Below are 20,266 nucleotides of genomic sequence, written 5' to 3' on the forward strand. Positions count from 1 at the left end.
CACTAGCTCATACTGAAGAGCTCAGTAACTTTAAACGTCGCACTGTCATAGGATGCCATCTTTGCCACAATAATAGCACTTACAGGTGACTGGGTCAGATCTCACAGGGCACAAGACCTGTATGTCCGGAGCTTCATGAAATGGGTTTCCATGGCCTCACATCTTTTTTTTTTTTTTTAAATAAATCTTAGATACAAGGCTACATGGATCTGGGTTTCCCAAAAGCATCCCACCACAAAGATTATTACTGTAAAGCAAGCATCATATTTAACATGAACTAATTATTACTAATTATTATGTTAACTTCATTGTGTTTTTGGGCCATGGATTTCAGGGTGTGACTAGAAGTAGGAAATGTTTAAAATAGAAGGCAAATCCTAAAATAGAGCAGGAAGTAGAAAAAGACATACGGCTTAAGATTTATTAATTGGTAGTTTTCTTGTCCTGGTTTCACATTGTCTATGAAGATAAAGAAGATGTGTATGTGTGTGATATCTATGTGCTCAATATGTTGTGTTTCCATAAACCTGATAAATTTACAAAACCTGACCATACAAAATTTACAAAAACTGACCGTTGCTGATATCTGAGCCTCGGGTAGAACTATTGTGACCTCTGAGAAGTGTACAAGCTAGACAAAGGTTTTCTTAAACTCTATATCAAAGTGTAACTCTTTCTATATACGTTTTGTAGCAGCACCATTAAAACATCAGCAGTACATATAATAATGAGCAAAAATGATGCAAAAAAGATCACAAAAGATCACAAGTTGTCATGTACGGCACATAAAGACTTAAAGGGAGATAATCGTTTTCAGTTAGGTCTATATCTGCAATAAAAGATGAGATCTGAAGCTCTAGCTTGGCTGTGCTATAAATATCCTTATTGCGATTCCAGTTTATTCAGACAGTCCCCTCACTGCCTTATTATTACTGATGCCTGCTGGGAGATTTGGCAATTCCTTTGGAGGACAAATCTCACAGTCCTGGGAAGCTGAACATGGAAAATTCACAGTATTCGTCTGCATTTAACTTGACTTGGCTCTGTTCATCTCTAAGTCCTTTTTGCTATTTTGGATGTAAGTGAAAATCTCATTGAAAAGCGTTTTGTACTCAGGCAGCTGAGCACAGTCCTGAGAACGTGTGTGTTTAACTGGATTTAGGATCGAGTGCTGATTGGTTGTGGCTGTCTGCACAGCTTTGTCACACTGTGACTGTGAACCACCTTCACAGCGGCGCAGGAGTGCATTGTATTTCCTCTGTAAGGCGTTGTACTGTGCATCCACCTCATTTAGCAGTGATATGCCATGGCTCTTCACTGTCTCTAAATGCCCCCTATAGGCATCAGTGTGTTCTTCATTCCTCAGCTCCTCATCCTTGCTGCCAGCTTCCAGCAGCTCCCTCTCGCTGTTGCAGCGCTTCAGCACTTGCCTTGTCTCCCACATCTCACTCACTTCCTCCTCTGCAGGGAAGAACAGAGTGCCTGGAAGCATGCGTGAGTCTGTTGCGGAACGCAACAGCTGCCGTAGTTCCTCAACTTCAGCCTCTACCTCAGCCAGACGAGCCTTATAGCCCTCCAGCAGAGTCACACGTGGCTCCAGCTCAGTGATCTCTCGGGCCAGAGCCTCGGCCTCCTGTTCAGCAGTCTCTCTTAGGGTTCGCTCTAAATCCAGCTGGGCCTGTAGTGAGTGCACTGAGTGCAAAAGGGCTGTGTGCTCTTCCTCTTCCCACTCATCTGCCTCTGGAGAGGGAGTGCTCGCAGATACAGAGTACTCATTGGGTGTGTTCCTGAAATACACAGTGCTATATGTCTGACTAATGAAGAAATTAATGCAAAATAGAATTGGATAATGGAAACTGGCTGGTAAAGAATGACAATAAAGGGTTAATACAACTAAACAAACCTAATTTGATAATTAGATGTATCAATTTGTTTAATTAGATGTATCAAAAGGGAAAATAACATTTATCTTTATTATTTATCTTTATCATTACTATGTTATTTGTCTCTTTCAGTATATACAGTCAGGTCCGGAAGTATTTGGACAATGACAAAGTTTTTGTGATTGTGGCTCAAATGTATTTGGATAAAGTGACATAATTGTAAATATAACCATAATTTTATTACTTGGATGAAAATCCTTTGAGCCCCTGTAAATGGAGGTACTTTGTTGAAAATGGCCGTAATTCCTAAATGGTAAATGCCTCATTTTTGTGGAACCTCTTAAAATAAAGCTGAAAGTCTACACTTCGATCACATCTTGGTTGTTTTATTTCAAATCCAAATCCATATATTTGCTTGAAAACAGCTGGAATGAGTAAAAATAAAATTATTTTAAAACAATCTGATATTAGAATTGTACTAATTGTACTTTAGAGCACTGAAGAGCTTTATTTGTTCCTTAATATGTAATACTTCCTGTGAAATCATTATAAGTGCTATATAATATTATAATATTTATGTCTATTAATCTTCTATAAAAATATGAATCAGCAGAAAAAAGATGTATCCCATGTTTGAATTATATATCAGCAGAAGAATGAACTCCTGTCCTAAACCAGGTTTGTCTCGAGTAGATTGGTGAGACACCATTCACAGGTTTGTGCACATAATGCATATTTAATTTGTTCCAATAAAATATTATTTTAAGATATTTACTTGTCTGATTGGCTAAAGTCTGGCTTCTCTGGCTCTAGAAGATCTGGTGTCATCTTCTCAATCTCCCTCTGTAGCTCCTCCACCTGACCCTGCAGCCCGTTTATGGTCTCTGTAAGCCTACACAGAAGAACGAGGTCATGTTTAAGATGTTAACTCGCACTTCATGGTATGCAGGGTGACATGGTGGTGCAGTGGATAGTGTTGTTGCCTCACAGCTCTGAGGTTCAGTCCTAAGCTCGGGTTACTGTGTGAAGTTTTAGAGGAAACCCATATGTACGCAGGTTTCCTCCAGGATCTCTGGTTTCCTCACAAACACATGCTGGTAGGTGTACCTCAAGTGTGAATGTGTGAGTGTGTGTGTGTGTGTATGTGGTGTATTCCCACCCTGAGCCCAGTGTTCACATTATGGGCTCCAGGATAAAGCAGTTGCTAATGATGACCTTCATGGTATGCAAAAAATGCTATATATATAGTATTATACTCTTAGAACTTATATACTGTTTACACTTAATGAATATGTGCTTCAATGTGAATTGTTCCAAAAAAAAATTCTGCCTTACCCCTCGATCTTAAGCTGGGCGGAACGGTTTTCCAGGGCGAGTCTTTGGTTGCTCTTTTCCAGTTCTTGTGCAGTCGCATCTAGCTGCTCATAGACTTTAGCATGCTGATCATTCACTGACCTGAGCATTTCCAATTGCTTAGATAGATGCTGAACAAAAGCAAACATCTGTCATCTGTATTCTGTTACTCATAGATATTGAAGCTTGTGAAGAATCTTGCAGGTGTGTAGTTTCTCAATGATTTACAATACACATTATCTGCAGGGTCCAGTGGTAATATTATCAGTAATGGGTGTACATATGCAATGTACCAGACCTCAATAAAAGATTATGTTACTCTTATCAGTACAGTGGTAAGTCACACAGAAAATGAAATAAACGCAGATACTAAACAAACATCCTATCTCTGTATATCTGAGTCTTTTATGCACCTCACTCTCCATATCTCAGAAACAAAGGTTGACCTCGTTAAGCCCTCTTAGTACTTTACAAACCCATGCTGTTAAAGTTTAGACCTTATCATAAACAAAGGCACTGAAATAGATAAAACATAAGACACCATACATTGAAAGAATCATACAACAACAAAATTTGACCCCATTAAGCCTTTACAAACATGTGATGTTAAAGTTAACAGCAGGTCCATTTTTTCAGAAACTCATACTAATCAATTACTGTGCACAACCATGAGTTTATTACGACAGGCTCAGTCCTTGAAAGATACCACAAAGTCATTCAAATTCTTATTTCTTTTTATTATTGGCTTGGTAGTTCAGTGTTTAGAATTGGTATAGAAAGAAATCAGGGTTTTTTCCCCCATATTCTTTGGAATTTGGTCATTTTCCAATTCCTACCCAATATTCATCTCCCCATCATACGACAACTAGCAACAGGGGAGGGTGAAGGCTAACGTGTGCTTACGCTGAGACACGTGAAACCAGCCAACCACATGGTTTCAAACTGTTGCATCACATGCAATTGTAACACACTTGGAAGAAAGAGCTATCTATCCTCTTACGCATACATAAGCTCACAGATGCCTACGATTGGCTAGTGTCGCTGTGATTGACAGACGAGAGAGAGTGTGCCATCCCTCACATCCACTGAGCAGGGCCAATTTTGCTGACTTGGCTCCTGGGGACAAATGGCTGTGGCATTGCCAGGATTCAAACTTTCAATCTCTAGATGATAGATGAATGCTTTTCTGTTGTCATTTTAATAAAGCTTAAGGAAATGCTTAAAATGTAGTCAAATACCATGGAATTTTGTAGACATAAACATTAATAAATAACCTTAAGTTTGCTTCAGCTGGTAAAGTTCTGTTTTAGAGACCAAAAGCCAATACGGTTGTATTTTCAAACCCCAGGACTGGCGAGAAACCATTTAACCCTCAACTGCTTAGCTATGTGCTTGTACTGCACTCGCTTGCAGTCACTTAAAGGTGCTTTGGATTAAAGCAAATTAATTTAAAAAAAAAAAAGTACAATGCAAATGGAAGCCACCTACAGGAGGGTAAACAACAAGGACTCATACACTCTTCATGATGCTTCATGTCCATTTGTCAGTACCTCGATTTCCTGTAGCTGTTCTTGATTGGTGGTGTACATCTGCTGGAGACCTTCCTCCAATTCATGATTCCTCTCCAGGAGGGTTTTGCCCAGCTCAGCGGCCAAATGAAGATCTGTGCATAGAAAGAGTGGGATAAGAAACAAACAAGATACAAGAGCATTTTTCTGTTGAGCTGATACAAGGCCATTACTATCCTATGGCAACGAGATTGTTTAAATTAAATGAGATGCAATAACTTCACATCAAATGCTGCCGTGGACACAAGAAGATTTGATCAGTTGTTTAAGTACTTTATTACATGTTCAGACTTCTTTTAAAGTCACTTGGTAATTCATTGATTTAGTTTCTCCACTTATGCCATGACTTGTCATCAGTTCACCGTTCTCTCAAGTCTTTTTCATGAGTTGTGAAAACTGATTTGTCACAGGATGTGGTGCAATCTGTCAGTTGTATGAACTGCCATGGCAAGATGTTTCCGTCACTGATGTTCAAACATATTGTTCTCTCAGAGCATTAAAAATAATGTCTTCAGAACTGAAGCAAGGAGACTAAATAACATTACCTTTAATGCTTAGGTTAATGTAAATAAAAATTCCTATTACATGCCATTTACAGAATACCTGCATTATTTTCTTAAAAGTAATTGTGTGTAAAATATAAGCTGGTTTACCATGCTCCAGATCTCGATGGTCATACCACTGTTCTTCCTCTTTAACCTCGAATTCCTCCTCTGCTATCATGTCTGTAAGCATCTTCACTCAGAAAAGCAGAAAAACGAGTGTTATTTTAAAGCAAAGTGCTTCAGTGGTGCATCTTCTATTTCTAAGAGCACAAATTCTCCTCTTGCTCTATGATGTTCATTTACTTACTCTGAGTATGTTCACTCAACACAGGACGCTGGCTTTCTCTCTCTCTCGCGCATGCTCTCTCTCTCTCTCTCTCTCTCGCTCCCTCTCTCACTCTCTCAGGAGTGCAGGAAGGAGGAGATCAACGTGGCGTGCTCTCTGTACCTCAGATATGCTCTGACGCAATCCGTGCCAAGTTTATCACCAGTCTAATGATGTGTGAACCTGAAAGGAGTACAGAGTACAGGTACAATCCAGCATGTCATTTTAATTTTGTGATGTACGCATCCCCAGTGAAACAAATACTCCAACAGCATGAGGAAGGTGTGACTATAGTGAAACAAGTTGTGAAACAAGATTCAATCTTCACTGAAGCCCAAATCAAGCCCAAAGAATTATTTGACAATGTGTAGTTTTTGTGCCATCTTCAGCAAAATTGTACAGTGTAAAGCTATACAGTGGGACAACAAGAAATGAAGTTGGTGTAAAATGGGCTTTAAGCTCATGAGAATATTATGTAAAATGCAATGTGTGAAGCTGAGTAAACCGACGAACCCAACCATTTGACTGCACTTATTTACAGGACGCAGGAAGACAGTGCTCTTGTGTGCATCAAATCAAACCGCCCTTTCGACTACATCTCCTGACTTGACAAGCTGCAGTGTGACGCACAAGCCCAGTCCTCTCATTAAACACAATGAGTGCAGAGTACCTGCAGTTGTGGGCTCTTGTACACACTGATTCATAACAAAAACGGATAAATGTGTAAATATAAAGAAACATGTGATATACCAATGTAATGTGATGTGCAATATATGTGTTTTTTTGTGTGTTTTTTAAAGATTTATTTGTCAAGATCAATTTTAATCTTTCAATAAGAACATTTTCTGTGGTTCATTCACTCATTTACAGCAAGCACGATGATTATGTAAAGTAGTCAGCCTATAATTTCTACTATTCTATTAATATTCTCACTAGTAATTATTAATTATTAAGGTTAAGCCCTTAAAATGGGGTCACTGGACAAAAATGGTTGAGAACCTCTGACATGGAGAATCACATGTTATCATACAATCTATTGTAGAATTTGGCCAAGATTTTACTGGGATCATCTTATACAGTGTGACAAGTAATGAGCTTAAAAGACCGCTGTAATCTCTAACTTAAAGGACCGCTGCTGGTGTTAAGTGTGCTTTGATCAAATTTTTCAATAGGTACATGCCATAGCAGAAAATAACACTACATATGGTACATGTGAAAAATAAATCATGTGAAAATACATTAATCATGTGTAAAAATTACATGCGAAAAACAAAATGACGAAAAATTTTCAGTAATATAAATGGAGCATGTGGAGAAAAAATATTAATTATTGTTAATGACATAACCTCTAACAAAATTAAGTTGAGAGGCTATAACACTTGACTTATGCTATAAGCTACTATCTAGTAGAATTCTATAGTAACCCTGTAAGTATGTGATGCAGCTGCATGGCAGATAAAATGATATTACTTACTCTTACTGATGGAGAAGCCTTGAGTGTATATAAAGATGCGTCAGTCTGAGGTAGCAAGATGTACCGGTACTGAACAGCCCCGAGTTGGTAATACACTCCTCAGAACTGTGGAATTGCACAAATCCCACCTTACTCAAGATGTTTAAACTCAATCCATTTTTTTTCTCAACCAAGAGAAAAGGAATGGTGTACGCCAAGGCACACAATCGAAAATGGCCCGACAAAACATGTTTGCTACTAGTGAGCTGCTACTGTAAAGCAAAACCCGCCCCCCGGTGACATATAGGTTCTAGGGCATGTTTAATTGGATGAACACAAAAGTAGTGCAGGTTGACCTCATTACATTTTTTAAATCATTTTCCCAGAAGTGATGAACTATAAAATTACAACTTATCCTGATTTCTATATTTTTTTCTAGATATACTATCGTATTTGGGTCCAAAACACTAAGGGACCAGGACAAAAAGCTCTGAAACAGGGGCAGTTACACAAATACAATTTTTTTTTTGCAGGGGCACTTATACGAATACAAAATGATATTCGTTTAGTGTGACTAGTACAAAACTGTATCAATCATGTGTTTAAAAAGTGAGCTTGAGCAAGATTTGCAAAAAAAAAAAAAAAAAAAAAAAAAAAAAAAAAAAAAAGGAAGGAAGATGGGTGTGTATGTGTGTGTGTGTGTATGTGTTTGTTTGTGTGGGGGGGTGCCTTGGTGGTTCTCTGGGTAGTCTGGTTTCCTCCCCCAAAGACATGTTGAAGGCTCATTGGCATCTCTAAATTGTCTGGTGTGTGTGTGTGTGTGTGTGTGTGTGTGTGTGTGTGTGATTATGCCCTGTGATGGGTTGTCCAGGATGTCCCCTGCCTTGGGTCCCAAGTCCCCTGTGATAGGCTCCTGCTTCCCCTGCAACTCTGTGTAGGATAAACAGTACAGAAAACGGATGGATGGATATTCTTTAATTTAAAAAAAAAGGTTTGAAAAAGAAATTTTTAGGGACACTTTAATATAAAAAAGGTATTAGTATGACCAGTTAAGAGACAAAACTGTATCTATCATGTGTTTAAAAAAAGAAAAAAAGAGCATTAAAATGTTTTACTCAAGATTTACAAAAAAATTAAAGTTACAACTGAACCCACTCTCCCTTATCAAATAAAAAAAGGAAAAGAGTCCACCTGGTGGTGGGATCGGTGATCGTCATAGTTGTTTTCGACGGGCGCATTTACGTGTAACACAGGAAGTAAATGACTTTCACAGAGATCCTCCTACCGGTAGAATGTCACTACCGTCTGTATTTGGAGCCTTTTAACTTACAGCTAAACAGTCCTCATTCATGTTTTATTTGTTTAACGGATTATTCAGAGAGACAATGTGGCTATTAAAGTCGCACCACACCTACAGGTTTGTTTGTTTATTTCTTTATTTGTTTATTTGTTTGTAGGAGTGGAGGTATTTGTAGTCAGAGTAGCTGCTGTTGCTTGTCCTGTTCTCACTGGAATGTGTTCTCCACAGATGAGGACGCTCCTTTTTGGTGCTTGGGTGGTGTTCTATGTTTCAGTTCTTTTAGCAGCTCGAAGGATGTGGACTGGAAAGTATTCACGAAGTCCACTTGCCCGGACTCTTTTCATGAACGCGTTAAACAGCTCGGATTTTAATGCACAAGGAGTGCAAGAGGTAACTCTCTCTTAAAAAGTTTCCTAACTTCAGTCCTAGATCCTCAGTTCTATCCCCTGGTGGTTTGTGCACTAACTGGGACGTTGGATTGTTGACTATTCATTCATGCATTCATCCTTTCAACCTTTACAGATGTAGATATTAATCATAAGTAGATAATAAACAGATGATTATTATTATTATTATTATTATTATTATTTCCTCCAGTGGTATCGCTGCTGTCCTGACCTGTTAGGTGAGAAGATCCAGCCCTTGTTTGTGCAGAGTCATTTAGATGAAGATACTGAAGCTTTCCTTCAGAGGAGTGTGGAGAAATCTGGCTGGGTTTTTACCCAACTCTACCACTCACTCTTCTCCACCATCTTCAGCCCCATCATGTCAAGAACATCCATCAATGGGTACATTTTCCTTACTGACCTATTAGAGGTTTCTTGTTTTACACGTTGGTGAACCTTAGGCTATCTACACCAGCCCCGTAACAAGTATAAGTACAGTTGGCATTGCTATGATAGTGCCGCTTATTTCTTGATGTCTGTTAATAGGTTTCTGGGCCGAGGCTCCATGTTTGTTTTCTCACAGGACCAATTTCGCAAACTTCTCCAAATCAGTCCAGACTGGAGAGGAGAAAGACTGCTGGATCTCGGAGCTGGGGATGGAGGTGTCACCGAAGTAATGGGATCTCTTTTTAAAGAGGTTTATGCCACTGAGGTGTCACTTCCAATGAGGTGGCAGCTCCAAAGAAAGAGCTACAGGTGCGTTTAGCTTCTACTCTTACATCTTAGATTTGATATTGTATGATGACTTGCTATTTATTATCAAGACAAAAAATATCAGGCTAAAAACAGTTTAACATCAAATCATTAATGAGGAGAACTTTCTCTTTTTCTCTGAAAACAATTAGGGATAAAAATACAAACAAATTATATACTAAAACACATAACAAGAGCCTGGATTTAAGATTTAACATCTACCATTTGAAGATGAGGCAAAAATTCAAAAGAAATCTTTTATTCTTTGTCAGGTTGTTGGAAATTGATGAGTGGCAAAAGACAGGATTCCAGTATGACATTATCAGCTGTCTGAACCTCTTGGACCGATGTGACGAACCTTCACAGCTGCTCAGGGACATCAGGAAGGCTCTGGTGCCTGGCACAGGACGGCTGATCCTTGCAGTAGTTCTACCCTTTCAGCCTTATGTGGAAATAAGTAAGATTCTTGCTCTTTTTTAAAACTCTCTGTTTTTATTTAAATGCTATATTTCAAGTATGCCAACATGATCTAACTAATAATTCACAATCTTGGGCTTAGGAGGAAGATGGGTGCGTCCATCAGAGCACATCCGCATGGAAGGCACGACTTGGGAGGAGCAAGTTAAAAACCTGTCTGATGACATATTCCTCAATGTAGGATTTGAGGTGGAAGTGGTGACACGCCTGCCATATTTATGTGAGGGAGATATGCACCAGGATTATTATGTATTAGATGATGCAGTGTTTGTACTGAAGCCTCGGGAATGAGGTCCAAGTTGACTTGTCTCCATTATAAGAAACTTGAATTCACTTAAATGGCCATCTAGACGTTTATAGAAATATAGCTGCAGATAAATCCTTTACAATATACTGAATTCAAATTCTAAACATTCCTCTATTGTAGTAAGAGGATATTAAAGCCATGGCAAGGACATTTCTTTAAAAGTTATTTTGGTGTTTAGTGTATGACTTATTGTTTAAGTATTTTAAATGATACAATTAATTAACTGCTACATTAAGAACCACCTTTGACACTCAGATGTGTAAAGATATCCAGGTCATTGTAGATAATGGAAACAAGAAATTCTTACTGTCTGATTTAAAACTGGGCCACTTGGCCTGTTGTGCCTACTCTCTGCATACTTACCTGATGTTTCTGATGAAGGATCGGTAAGCTATGTCCAGACCTCATTTGAACACTAGATTATGAGTGATGCACAGTTTTTAGGATTTGTTTACACAGACTCTGGATTCATTTCCAGCCAAGTGCTGGCCTGGTGCTGTTGTATTTAATAATATAACTGGCCTGTTCATAATGTCTTGTCTGAAGTATTTTCAATAAAAAAACAACAACATGGCAAACCACATTCCTGAATATCCTCTTAACATTTGTAAACTCAAAAGATAACTCACATAAAGTGGCTTGCGCAAGTATCCAGCATTCCTCATTCACCCCTCCCCTCAGCACCCTCCTATTCCTTTTCTGCATTTTGTAATGTTATAACCTGAAATGGATTAAATTGGGATTATATGTCATGAATTTGCACAGAATAACCCATAATATTGAATTGGGGGATAGAAATTCAGTACAGGTTGCAAATTTTTCCACCAAAAGTCAGTGACTTGGTAAGGAGAGTTAACTCTTCGCTGTCTGTTGGTGGACAGCCTCTTCTAGTTGTGGTTGTGTCATATTCTTTCCATTTCTGATCTATCCTCAAAACAAAGGAATTGGCCTTGCCTTTCCAGTACTTTTGGAGGGGCCTATGTTTTCTGACAACCTCTTACAGGAACAGGTGTATTTATGGTGAAGTCATGTGACATTTAATTGCACACAGATTACCTCCTTTCAGCTAATTATCTGACGTCTGATGGCAACTGGTTGCACCAGAACTAATTCAGTGGTTTCACAGCAATGGGGTAAATTATTTTTCACACTATACTGATTTTTCCTCCCACCAAAATTAGGGGTAATTTCTGTATATTCTTGACATATAATCCCAAATATATTTATTTGAGTTCCAGGTAGTAGCACTACAAAATGTGGACAGGTTCAAGGGGAATGAGTACTTATGCAAGCCATTGTGGAGTATCTAGCTCTTATCTTAAATTCATCCTGATCGGGGTCGCTGTGTATCCGGAGGCTGTCCTGGGAACACTGGGTGCTCATGCCCTTGTGCTCTCGTGCCCTAGTGCTCTTGTGCCCTGTGGATTGGGACACTGTCATTCTGGAAGAGACCAACTCTCATCAGGACAGAAATGTTTCATCACAGGATAAAGGTGATCAGTCAGAAGAACTCTGTATTAATTTGTAGTGACCTTTCCCTTTAAGTGGACACAAACCATGCTAGCAAAAATAAATAAACACCCTCACAGCATTACAGAGCCACAGTTTTCTTCCTTTAATTTGTCAACCGTGTGTGTGTGTATATATATATATATATATATATATATATATATATATATATATATATATATATACATACACACACATATATACATATACATATATACATACATACATATATATATATATATATATACATGTGTGTGTCTGTATGTATGTGTGTATGTATATATGTATGTATATATATATATATATATATATATATATATATATATATATACACACACACACACACACACACAAGGGTCAAGGTTCAATTTAATGAACTCACAATATTATCAGGTAAACTCAATTAAAAGGTATCTGTATTTCCAGACAACATTCAGGTAATATCCGGGTTCATTCTGTTTTCACTAGTTACACCTATACTGGTTTGCATGAGTGCGTCCTAAACTTCCGTACTAAACAGTATGTATAGTAAGCTCTGTTGCAGTCCACTGTTGTCTATACTCTTTAGTACGGAAGTATGCGCTTACAGGGCCAGCGAATCAACTCTGTCCCGCCCCCTTTTCCACACCCGTGATTTGATTGGTCGGTGATGTGCTTGGTCACGCCCCGGGCCACGTCGCGCTGTTCTCGCCATCTTTCAACTGGGGAGTGCAGGAAGCGCTGAAAATCGCGTCTCTTTCCCAGTTTTTGGGCCGTGACTGGTGTTTGTAGCTGAGTTCCAGTCGTTTCGTTATCCTTTTTCTTTTCCCAGAAACGCTTCCTCTCCGCTGTTCCTCTCTCTGCGGACGCAATCATGAATATTTTCAGACTCACCGGAGATCTCTCGCATTTAGCTGCTATCATCATCCTGCTGCTGAAGATATGGAAGAGCAGGTCCTGTGCCGGTAAGTGCTGTGTGTTTACAGGTTCTCCCTCAGTGCAGCGCGGAGAGCAACAGCACAGGTGTGATGGCCTTCCTGCCTGAGAGGAGTCTCATCTGACTTAAAGCCTGCCATTGCACTGGATTGTACAGGCCGCAGCTACACACACACACACACACACACACACACACACACTCACTCATACATACACACTCACTCATACATACACACTCACTCATATACACACACTCACTCATATACACACAGATACATACACACTCATACACATACACTCTCTCTCACACACACACAAACACACTCACTGATACACACACACTCACTCATACATACACACTCACTCATATACACAGATACATACACACTCATACACATACACTCTCTCTCACACACACACAAACACACTCACTCATACATACACACTCTCTCACACACACACATATACACTCATACACTCATATACACACTCACACTCTCATATTCACTCATACACACTAGCATTCACACACACACACACACACACACACACGGCAGACTGACAGACTGTCACTCAGTTTGCTGTTAGTGAATCTGCTTAGTTATAGAAATGTGCTCTGATTGAAGTTAAACTGCTTACTTTAGCTTGAATCACTAACTAACTCGCATCCATAATGCCATTTTCTACACGTTATTAGTGTATTATAGCTGTCTTGCCTGCACAGTGAGCATATTAAACTCAAACACAGCAGTGCAGAAGAAGTTTTATGTCACTCGACAAATCTCCAGCACTGATCGTACACAGCAAGCTCCAGCTGTCTTACACGTCCTAATCCTATATCATTTGTACATTATGATAATATGCCATATTAAAGTGCTCCATTTGTATATTTTTTAAATATGCATGCTCAGATTAGTGGTTCCACATCATTCATTCATTCTCTTATCTGTGCTGAGTTAGGGAGTTTTGTGTATCCTGTGACGTGGCAGGATGTGTTACCCAGCACACAGGAGTCACTACTGCAAACAAAACGTGTAGTTCCAGTTTTATCTTTAATCCGTTTGTTTGTCCGTGTAACTCGCTATTTCTCTTTCTCACAATAGTGTGGTGTTCTTTTTTAGGAGTTTATTATTTTCAGCACTCTTTCTGAACGTGAAGTGGCAAACCACGTTTGCAGGTTTCATTTCTTAGACAACTTCAAAGTTCTCCTGATTAGTCTTTTAAAGGAGTGTATAATATACCCAAGGGTGCTTTATATTTACAGCGTTTTAGCAGACATGCTTATGTAGAAAGACTTCCAGAAGTGCTTTATAGTCTCCATGAAAATCATCCTCATCCTAGTGTAAAGAGGTCAGGGTCTAAGAACTAGCTAAAACCCTGTTAGAGAGAAGTTAAGCTGGCTTTACACTGCGTGAGTTTCCGTCTGATTTTGCTGTCGAACATGAAAATCGTACATCATGAGAGAATTCTTTGGTTGTGAGTTGAGGTCAGTGGTCTTAGAAGGTGTAACGTGATGAGAACTAGCAGCAGATTTAGTGCCTTTGTGACCAAAGACAGTCGACGACAATGTTCTCGCAGTGTCTGAAATTTTTGATTAATATCTCAGAGTGTGAGCGTTGCTAAGACACTTGTCTAAAACTGACCAATAGGAAGACGAGTATGATGAAGATAAGGAACATGAAGATGTAGGATGATGCAAAGCTCACTGGACAGCTACAGATCCAGTAGCGGCAATGCCGAAACACAAATCAAACATGCAATTGGAAAGAGAAAAATATCTTTATTACCTCAATCGGACTTTAAAGAATGTTTGGTTTACACGACCCCATTTTCTGCACAAGTGTAGGTCAGGCTGATTCACGATGGAAGTAAATTTCTTGACTCGCAAGTCTATCGTAAGAGGATCTTCATCATATAATTCGGTGTGGAGAATCTGTTGCAGAATTCAGCTGAGATTTTATTGGGAAAATCTTGTACACTGTGACAAGAAGTAATCTTAAAATGCAGTCACTTAGTGGTTAGCACTGTTGCCTCGCACCTCCGGGGTTGGGGGTTCGATTCCTCCCCACTGTGTGCGTGGAGTTTGCATGTTCTCCCGTGCTTTGGGGGTTTCCTCTGGATACTCCGGTTTCTTCCGCCATTCCAAAGACATGCATTGTAGGCTGATTGGCATTTCAAGATCGTCCGTAGTGTGTGAATGTGTGCGTGATTGTGCCCTGCGATGGGTTGGCACCCTGTCCCGGGCGTCCCCCGCCTTGTACCCCAAGTCCCCTGGGATTGCCTCTCAGACAAGAGGATAAATAACACAGTGCCACACAGTGCAAATGGCAACAAATACAGAAAACAGACTATACACTGCACTACAAACTACTGCACAGTAGTACTGACAGTGTAACCTTAACTTGGTAATAGTCCTGAGCAGAAGTATGAACATGTGTGTGTGGATTTAGCTAGTACAAAAGGTTTACAGTGTTACTTATTCACGTTTATTGTGATTCAGCATCTTTTGGAGTGAACCAGATGTTTCACTGTAGCTCTGTTGTAATTCTGAGTGTTGGCAGAGACTGAAAATTGAGACCAATGGATTGTTTTTGCTTGCCTTTCAGGTATATCTGGAAAAAGCCAAATTCTGTTTGCATTGGTTTTCACAACACGCTACTTGGACCTTCTCACCTCATTTATCTCTCTGTACAACACTTCAATGAAGGTGAGCTGGCACAGACTGCCGAGTGTCTCCGTTAGCACACAGGTTGCACACGTTGTAGCCATAAACATGTGGCAGTGTTGGAAAATATTCACGCATTCCCTTAAATCTCAACTGCTTTTGCATTATAATGAGTGCACTTTCCCATTTTTTTTTTTTTTTTTTTTTGGTACAGATTATCTACATTGGATGTTCATATGCCACAGTGTACCTGATCTATGCCAAGTTCAAAGCCACCTATGATGGGAATCATGACACTTTCAGGGTGGAGTTCCTGGTCGTTCCTGTGGGCGGTCTCGCTTTTCTCGTCAACCATGACTTCTCTCCTCTGGAGGTAAGATACTGTGTTATAATACTGTTTATAAGACGTTCGTACGCACATTCCCTCGTTCTTATTTTTCCTTTGAGGAAGGAATTTATTGGAAGTTCTGCTATTTTGTTATTTCAAGTTATGTGATGAGCTTTCATGCTCATTTACATGTCGTGACGCTAGTTAACATGCTAACTATTTAGCATAGTAAATTAGTATAACTCTACAAAATCCAATCCTACTATACATTTCTTCCTCTGTGCTGCAAATAGCTGAAGTACTTTCAGATTCAGATGTTGTTCTTCTTTCGGGTGCTCCCATTACGGGTCGCCACAGCAGATTATCGTGTTTGATTTGGCACAGATTTCCCCAATTTTATCCGGGCTTGGGACTGGCACTGGGAGTGCACTGCCGTGTGCAGTCCCAGTGGCTGGAGTTGGTTCCCTGGCCGGGAATCGAATAGCGCCAAGGCCTAACCACTAATCCTCCAGGGATCCCTAAAGCACTATTCAGTTAGATACATTTTTCTCCAGGCAAATGACTGTTAAGTAAAGTCAGTGGAGGATGTCTGCAGGATTTATGGTCATTATGGTCATTTATTTGCACAGGATAAGTGATGTGTATATATTACAGAGACAAAAGTGTCTTTATGATGTATGCAGAGAATAAAAATTCATACCATGTACATGAGCATGGCCATGCAAGTTGCATTTGATCATTAATAGGTCACATGACCTTAACATATATGTAGGCTGTACCTGTACTAGGAACTCAAACACACTTCCTTTTAGACGTTGTCTGTATTTTATTGTTCTGCATTTCAAACATGGTACATGTATTCGGTTTCATTTCCGGACCGCTTTCTGGAGTGTCTTTATACTGAGGAAAGAAAAGCGCAAAATCTCTCTTCCTACAAGATATAATGGAATCTTTACCAGCATATCAACATGTATACTACTGTATATGACTTGGGTTTATAAATGCTGGTCATTTTCCAGAAGGTAAATAAGGTGCGGTCTTTCCAGACATGTGCACACAAACTTTGTACTTTTGCACCCAAACTCAGGACTAAAATCCCCCAAAAACTTCAGTAATAATTTCATTACTTCACCTCCCTGCAAACTGAATAGATCTAAATACACAGCTGAGCTGAGCAGGGCATGCTAAAACAGTATTTAAACTCGAGTTTCTGTGTATTGAGCTTCGTCGTCTCTTCTGTGTTTCTTCCTGTTCTTTTGCTGTAGATCCTGTGGACTTTCTCCATCTACTTGGAGTCGGTGGCCATCCTTCCTCAGCTCTTTATGATCAGTAAGACTGGGGAAGCTGAGACCATCACCACGCACTATCTGTTCTTCCTGGGCCTCTATCGTGCCCTGTATCTCATCAACTGGGTCTGGCGCTTCTACTTTGAAGGCTTCTTTGACATGATTGCCATTGTGGCAGGCCTCGTTCAGACAATCCTGTATTGTGATTTCTTCTATCTCTATGTAACAAAAGGTAAGCGACTCCTGGAGTTTAGCGCTTGTGATAAAAACCGCCTGCTGACTTATTTAACTGAATTTCCGTCCTTGTGTTCAACTCTACTTTTATCTGACGCTTAGGAGTGAACTGAAAGCTATAAAGAGCTTATAAAGCTTCTAAAGAACTGTATGATCTCCTGTATAAATTGTCACCCCATTAATCTGTATTTGGGTGGAAGGAGGGTCATGAAGTGAATATTGTTATTCTTTTGCATGTTTAATTTGTCTGTCTTTCTGTTCATAGTGTTAAAAGGGAAGAAGCTGAGTTTGCCAGCTTAAATGAGTGATAGAGACAGAGCTTTAGCGGTTGTGCGCGGAAGCGCAGGACGCCGCTGATGCCGCGTTGGTGTAAGATGCCTGAGGAGTGCAACATGGATCCATTATTTTCCTCAAACCCTGACCAGCTCTGGGACAGTTCTGGATTCAAACTGTGGTAATCGCACAACTCCTCCAGTATCCACGTTTTACACGTTTCACCATGTTTTTATTACTTATTAAGATAAACGAAATGAACCATTTTCTATTGGAAATATCACTTCAATTTGGCATCAAACATAAAATGCTGTAAAATGTATCAAATTTGTCAGTGTATAATGGTCGATAGGGATTATTCTTATGCAGGGTATTGTCTGTTTTTAAAATGTTTGGAATTTGAGTGAATGTACCATATTTTCTAGAGTGTAAGACGCAATTGTTGCTCTCTAACAGGCGCTGAATTTTTTTTTTTTGCAAAAATCCCAATTGCGGATAATAACAGATTTTACGGTTGTTGTGTTACTCCAGTAGTTACAGGAAGATAAAGGAAATGAAATCGTCAGTAATCATCGTGCTGGTAAACAAAACTCTTGTTGTCAGGTGATTAGAAATTCCCAGCACGGCTAAGAGATAGGAAAGGCATGACGAGGCATGCACAAGCTATTTAGAACGTAAGCGCGGAGTTTCAGCTTTTACAGAACTCTAACATTTAGCCATGCTTACAGACAGACATGTTCCAGACCTGACAGAGGGAATTTACGGTAAGGACCGCAGCAAATGGTTCAGCTCAGGAAACAATACTGATCCCCAGCAACACTAACAGGAAAAAAACTAAACATCATTATACTGGTGACTGTTTCTGAAGTCATTTCAGACGCAGTGATAACATTCCGTGAAACAAACATCGTTGGTTCATAAAAATGACTTGCGCTGAAAAAACGTATAAATTGACTGGTATTTTTTTTTTTACTCTGGAGCGACTTATTTTCTGGAAAATATGGTACATTATTTATTGAAATTGCAGAGCTGATTTGGTTGGATTAATTACTTTTTTTTTTTTTTTCTTTTAAACTCGAAGTACATTTCTGTGTTAATGAAGCCTAATCTCAGTATAGGGGTTTACCTCATGGTCTGGTAAGCTGTTGTTCTTTTTAGAATAAAAAAAAAAAAAGGCACCTTTGAGTGTTTTCCTAAACTTGTGAGATTGACCATTTTGGAATAATCGAATTTGTAGCAATGTGAGAGTGAACAGTTGATATCATGCCCACCGGTCATACTTGCATTAGCTTGCAGTATTGACACACTGCCTTATTTTTATTGTTTAAATGGCTTATTTTATTAATTGGGCAATTTATTTACTCAAATAATGCATTTTGATTTATATTTGCTTTCCCCTGTCTAATTATGTGAGCTGACTAACATGTTATCTGGTCACTCTCAAACTCTATTGTATGAAAATTGTTACATTTATCAAGTTAGCATATAAGGTTGGAGAGGAATTCACTGATTTTTTTTTTTTTTTATTGCATTGAACATTGAATTATTATTTTGACCAACTTTGCCCACAGAGCTGTAAAGCATGATTTGTATATTGAGTTTTTCCTTATATAAGAAGTCTTATTTGTAATCTCTGAGGGATGGGCATTGTTGCAAATTGGGATAAAGAGTTTACTGAATGGTGTTTATGTCTGTTTCTATTTTAATTTCTGAATCCTGATTTTTTTCTTATAGAGTTTTTTTTTTTTTTTAATTATTCTTCACATGATATCCATCTCAAATAAAGATCATTTGAGAGACACTATTTGTTTTGCTGTGTTGTTACTCAAATAAATCTTTCATACTCAATCTGTTAGTAATAAATATTTTATTACTAAGATTTTTGAGGTTGTATGTTTGTCAAGTCTTCCTGTTACGTATATGATGTACCATGGTAATATATGGGAATGAATGTTGTAGGCTGTGATGTGTTCTTGTCCTGAATTGATGTGACATTCAAAACAGAGCACAAGGAAGATGTTTTGGGATGGAACCCTTAACTTTGTAATGCACAGAAGAAATGCAAAGCTGCTGAAATTGAACTATCTCCCAGTCTGTTCCTTATACACTGTTGCCTACGAGTTATTAAATGAAAGGTCTATGGATATTATTCAAGTTTAACATAAATGGAATATGTATGTAATAACACGAAGGTAACAATGACTTTTGATATTTGCACTATAACTGAATAATATAGGTAGGTATTGTTATCTGTGGGTTATTTGTAAAATGCATTAAAAAAATTATTATTATTTTTTTGGAATGTTGAAAAATTGCTATCATTGTGTTTGATGATAGACAGATAGACAGACAGACTGTATGGCCAAAGGACACCTGACCATCACACCCATATTTGCTTGCTGAACATCCCATTCTAGATTTAGTTCCTTTTTACTGTTATAATAACTTCAACTATTCTGGGAAGGCTTTCCACTAGATTTTGGAGCGTGGCTGTGGGGATTTGTGCTCATTCAGCCACAAGAGCATTAGTGAGGTCAGGCACTGATTTTAGGAGAGAAGGCCTGGGGTTCAGTCGGCGTTCCAGTTCACCCCAAAGTTACAAAGTTAAGTGGGGTTGAGGTCAGGGCTCCGTGCAGGACATTTGAGCACAGGACTTTGTGCACAGGAGCATTGTCATGCTGGAACAGGTTTGAGCCTCTTAGTTCC

General features: G+C 39.1%; 3 protein-coding genes across 5 annotated transcripts; 2 read left to right on the plus strand and 1 right to left on the minus strand.

Moving 5' to 3' along the window:
* Window positions 1-232: 232 nt before the first annotated feature.
* cdr2b (cerebellar degeneration-related protein 2b) lies at window positions 233-5,844 on the minus strand. 2 transcript variants are annotated; one of them, XM_026914607.3, is made up of 6 exons: window positions 5,657-5,844; window positions 5,458-5,539; window positions 4,787-4,899; window positions 3,219-3,367; window positions 2,659-2,775; window positions 233-1,787 (listed from the first exon to the last, which is right to left on the minus strand). In XM_026914607.3, exons 2-6 carry the CDS (start codon window positions 5,537-5,539, stop codon window positions 1,028-1,030), a joined length of 1,221 nt encoding a protein of 406 aa, XP_026770408.2. In that variant the 5' UTR covers window positions 5,657-5,844; the 3' UTR covers window positions 233-1,027. The 2 variants fall into 2 exon arrangements, with proteins under 2 accessions (XP_026770408.2, XP_026770409.2); XM_026914608.3 differs by lacking the exon at window positions 5,657-5,844 and having other exon boundaries at window positions 5,458-5,647.
* Window positions 5,845-8,378: 2,534 nt separating this feature from the next.
* mettl9 (methyltransferase like 9) lies at window positions 8,379-10,933 on the plus strand. Of its 2 annotated transcripts, XM_026914719.3 has the most exons (6): window positions 8,379-8,544; window positions 8,656-8,817; window positions 9,025-9,215; window positions 9,360-9,569; window positions 9,839-10,023; window positions 10,126-10,933. In XM_026914719.3, the coding sequence occupies exons 2-6, from the start codon at window positions 8,656-8,658 to the stop codon at window positions 10,332-10,334; spliced, it is 957 nt and encodes a 318-aa protein (XP_026770520.2). In that variant the 5' UTR covers window positions 8,379-8,544; the 3' UTR covers window positions 10,335-10,933. The 2 variants fall into 2 exon arrangements, with proteins under 2 accessions (XP_026770520.2, XP_026770519.2); XM_026914718.3 differs by lacking the exon at window positions 8,379-8,544 and having other exon boundaries at window positions 8,641-8,817.
* Window positions 10,934-12,531: 1,598 nt separating this feature from the next.
* On the plus strand, window positions 12,532-19,361 carry kdelr2b (KDEL endoplasmic reticulum protein retention receptor 2b). The gene is made up of 5 exons (XM_026915807.3): window positions 12,532-12,803; window positions 15,381-15,481; window positions 15,654-15,812; window positions 17,033-17,285; window positions 17,553-19,361. The coding sequence occupies exons 1-5, from the start codon at window positions 12,713-12,715 to the stop codon at window positions 17,585-17,587; spliced, it is 639 nt and encodes a 212-aa protein (XP_026771608.1). The 5' UTR covers window positions 12,532-12,712; the 3' UTR covers window positions 17,588-19,361.
* The last annotated feature ends 905 nt before the right edge of the window (window positions 19,362-20,266 follow it).

This window comes from Pangasianodon hypophthalmus, chromosome 12 (assembly GCF_027358585.1).
Source record: "Pangasianodon hypophthalmus isolate fPanHyp1 chromosome 12, fPanHyp1.pri, whole genome shotgun sequence".
Classification (NCBI taxonomy): Eukaryota; Metazoa; Chordata; class Actinopteri; order Siluriformes; family Pangasiidae; genus Pangasianodon; species Pangasianodon hypophthalmus.

Coding starts and splice junctions, on each gene's coding strand:
- cdr2b (XM_026914607.3), bottom strand. CDS start 5,539: ATGCTTACAGACATGATAGCAGAGGAGGAATTCGAGGTTAAAGAGGAA. Junction 4,900..5,457: donor CCATCGAGATCTGGAGCATG/GTAAACCAGCTT, acceptor TTCTATGCACAG/ATCTTCATTTGGCCGCTGAG. Junction 3,368..4,786: donor AACAGCTACAGGAAATCGAG/GTACTGACAAAT, acceptor GCTTTTGTTCAG/CATCTATCTAAGCAATTGGA.
- kdelr2b (XM_026915807.3), top strand. CDS start 12,713: ATGAATATTTTCAGACTCACCGGAGATCTCTCGCATTTAGCTGCTATC. Junction 15,813..17,032: donor ATGACTTCTCTCCTCTGGAG/GTAAGATACTGT, acceptor CTTTTGCTGTAG/ATCCTGTGGACTTTCTCCAT. Junction 17,286..17,552: donor CTATCTCTATGTAACAAAAG/GTAAGCGACTCC, acceptor TTCTGTTCATAG/TGTTAAAAGGGAAGAAGCTG.
- mettl9 (XM_026914718.3), top strand. CDS start 8,641: ATGTGTTCTCCACAGATGAGGACGCTCCTTTTTGGTGCTTGGGTGGTG. Junction 8,818..9,024: donor ATGCACAAGGAGTGCAAGAG/GTAACTCTCTCT, acceptor TATTTCCTCCAG/TGGTATCGCTGCTGTCCTGA. Junction 9,570..9,838: donor CTCCAAAGAAAGAGCTACAG/GTGCGTTTAGCT, acceptor ATTCTTTGTCAG/GTTGTTGGAAATTGATGAGT.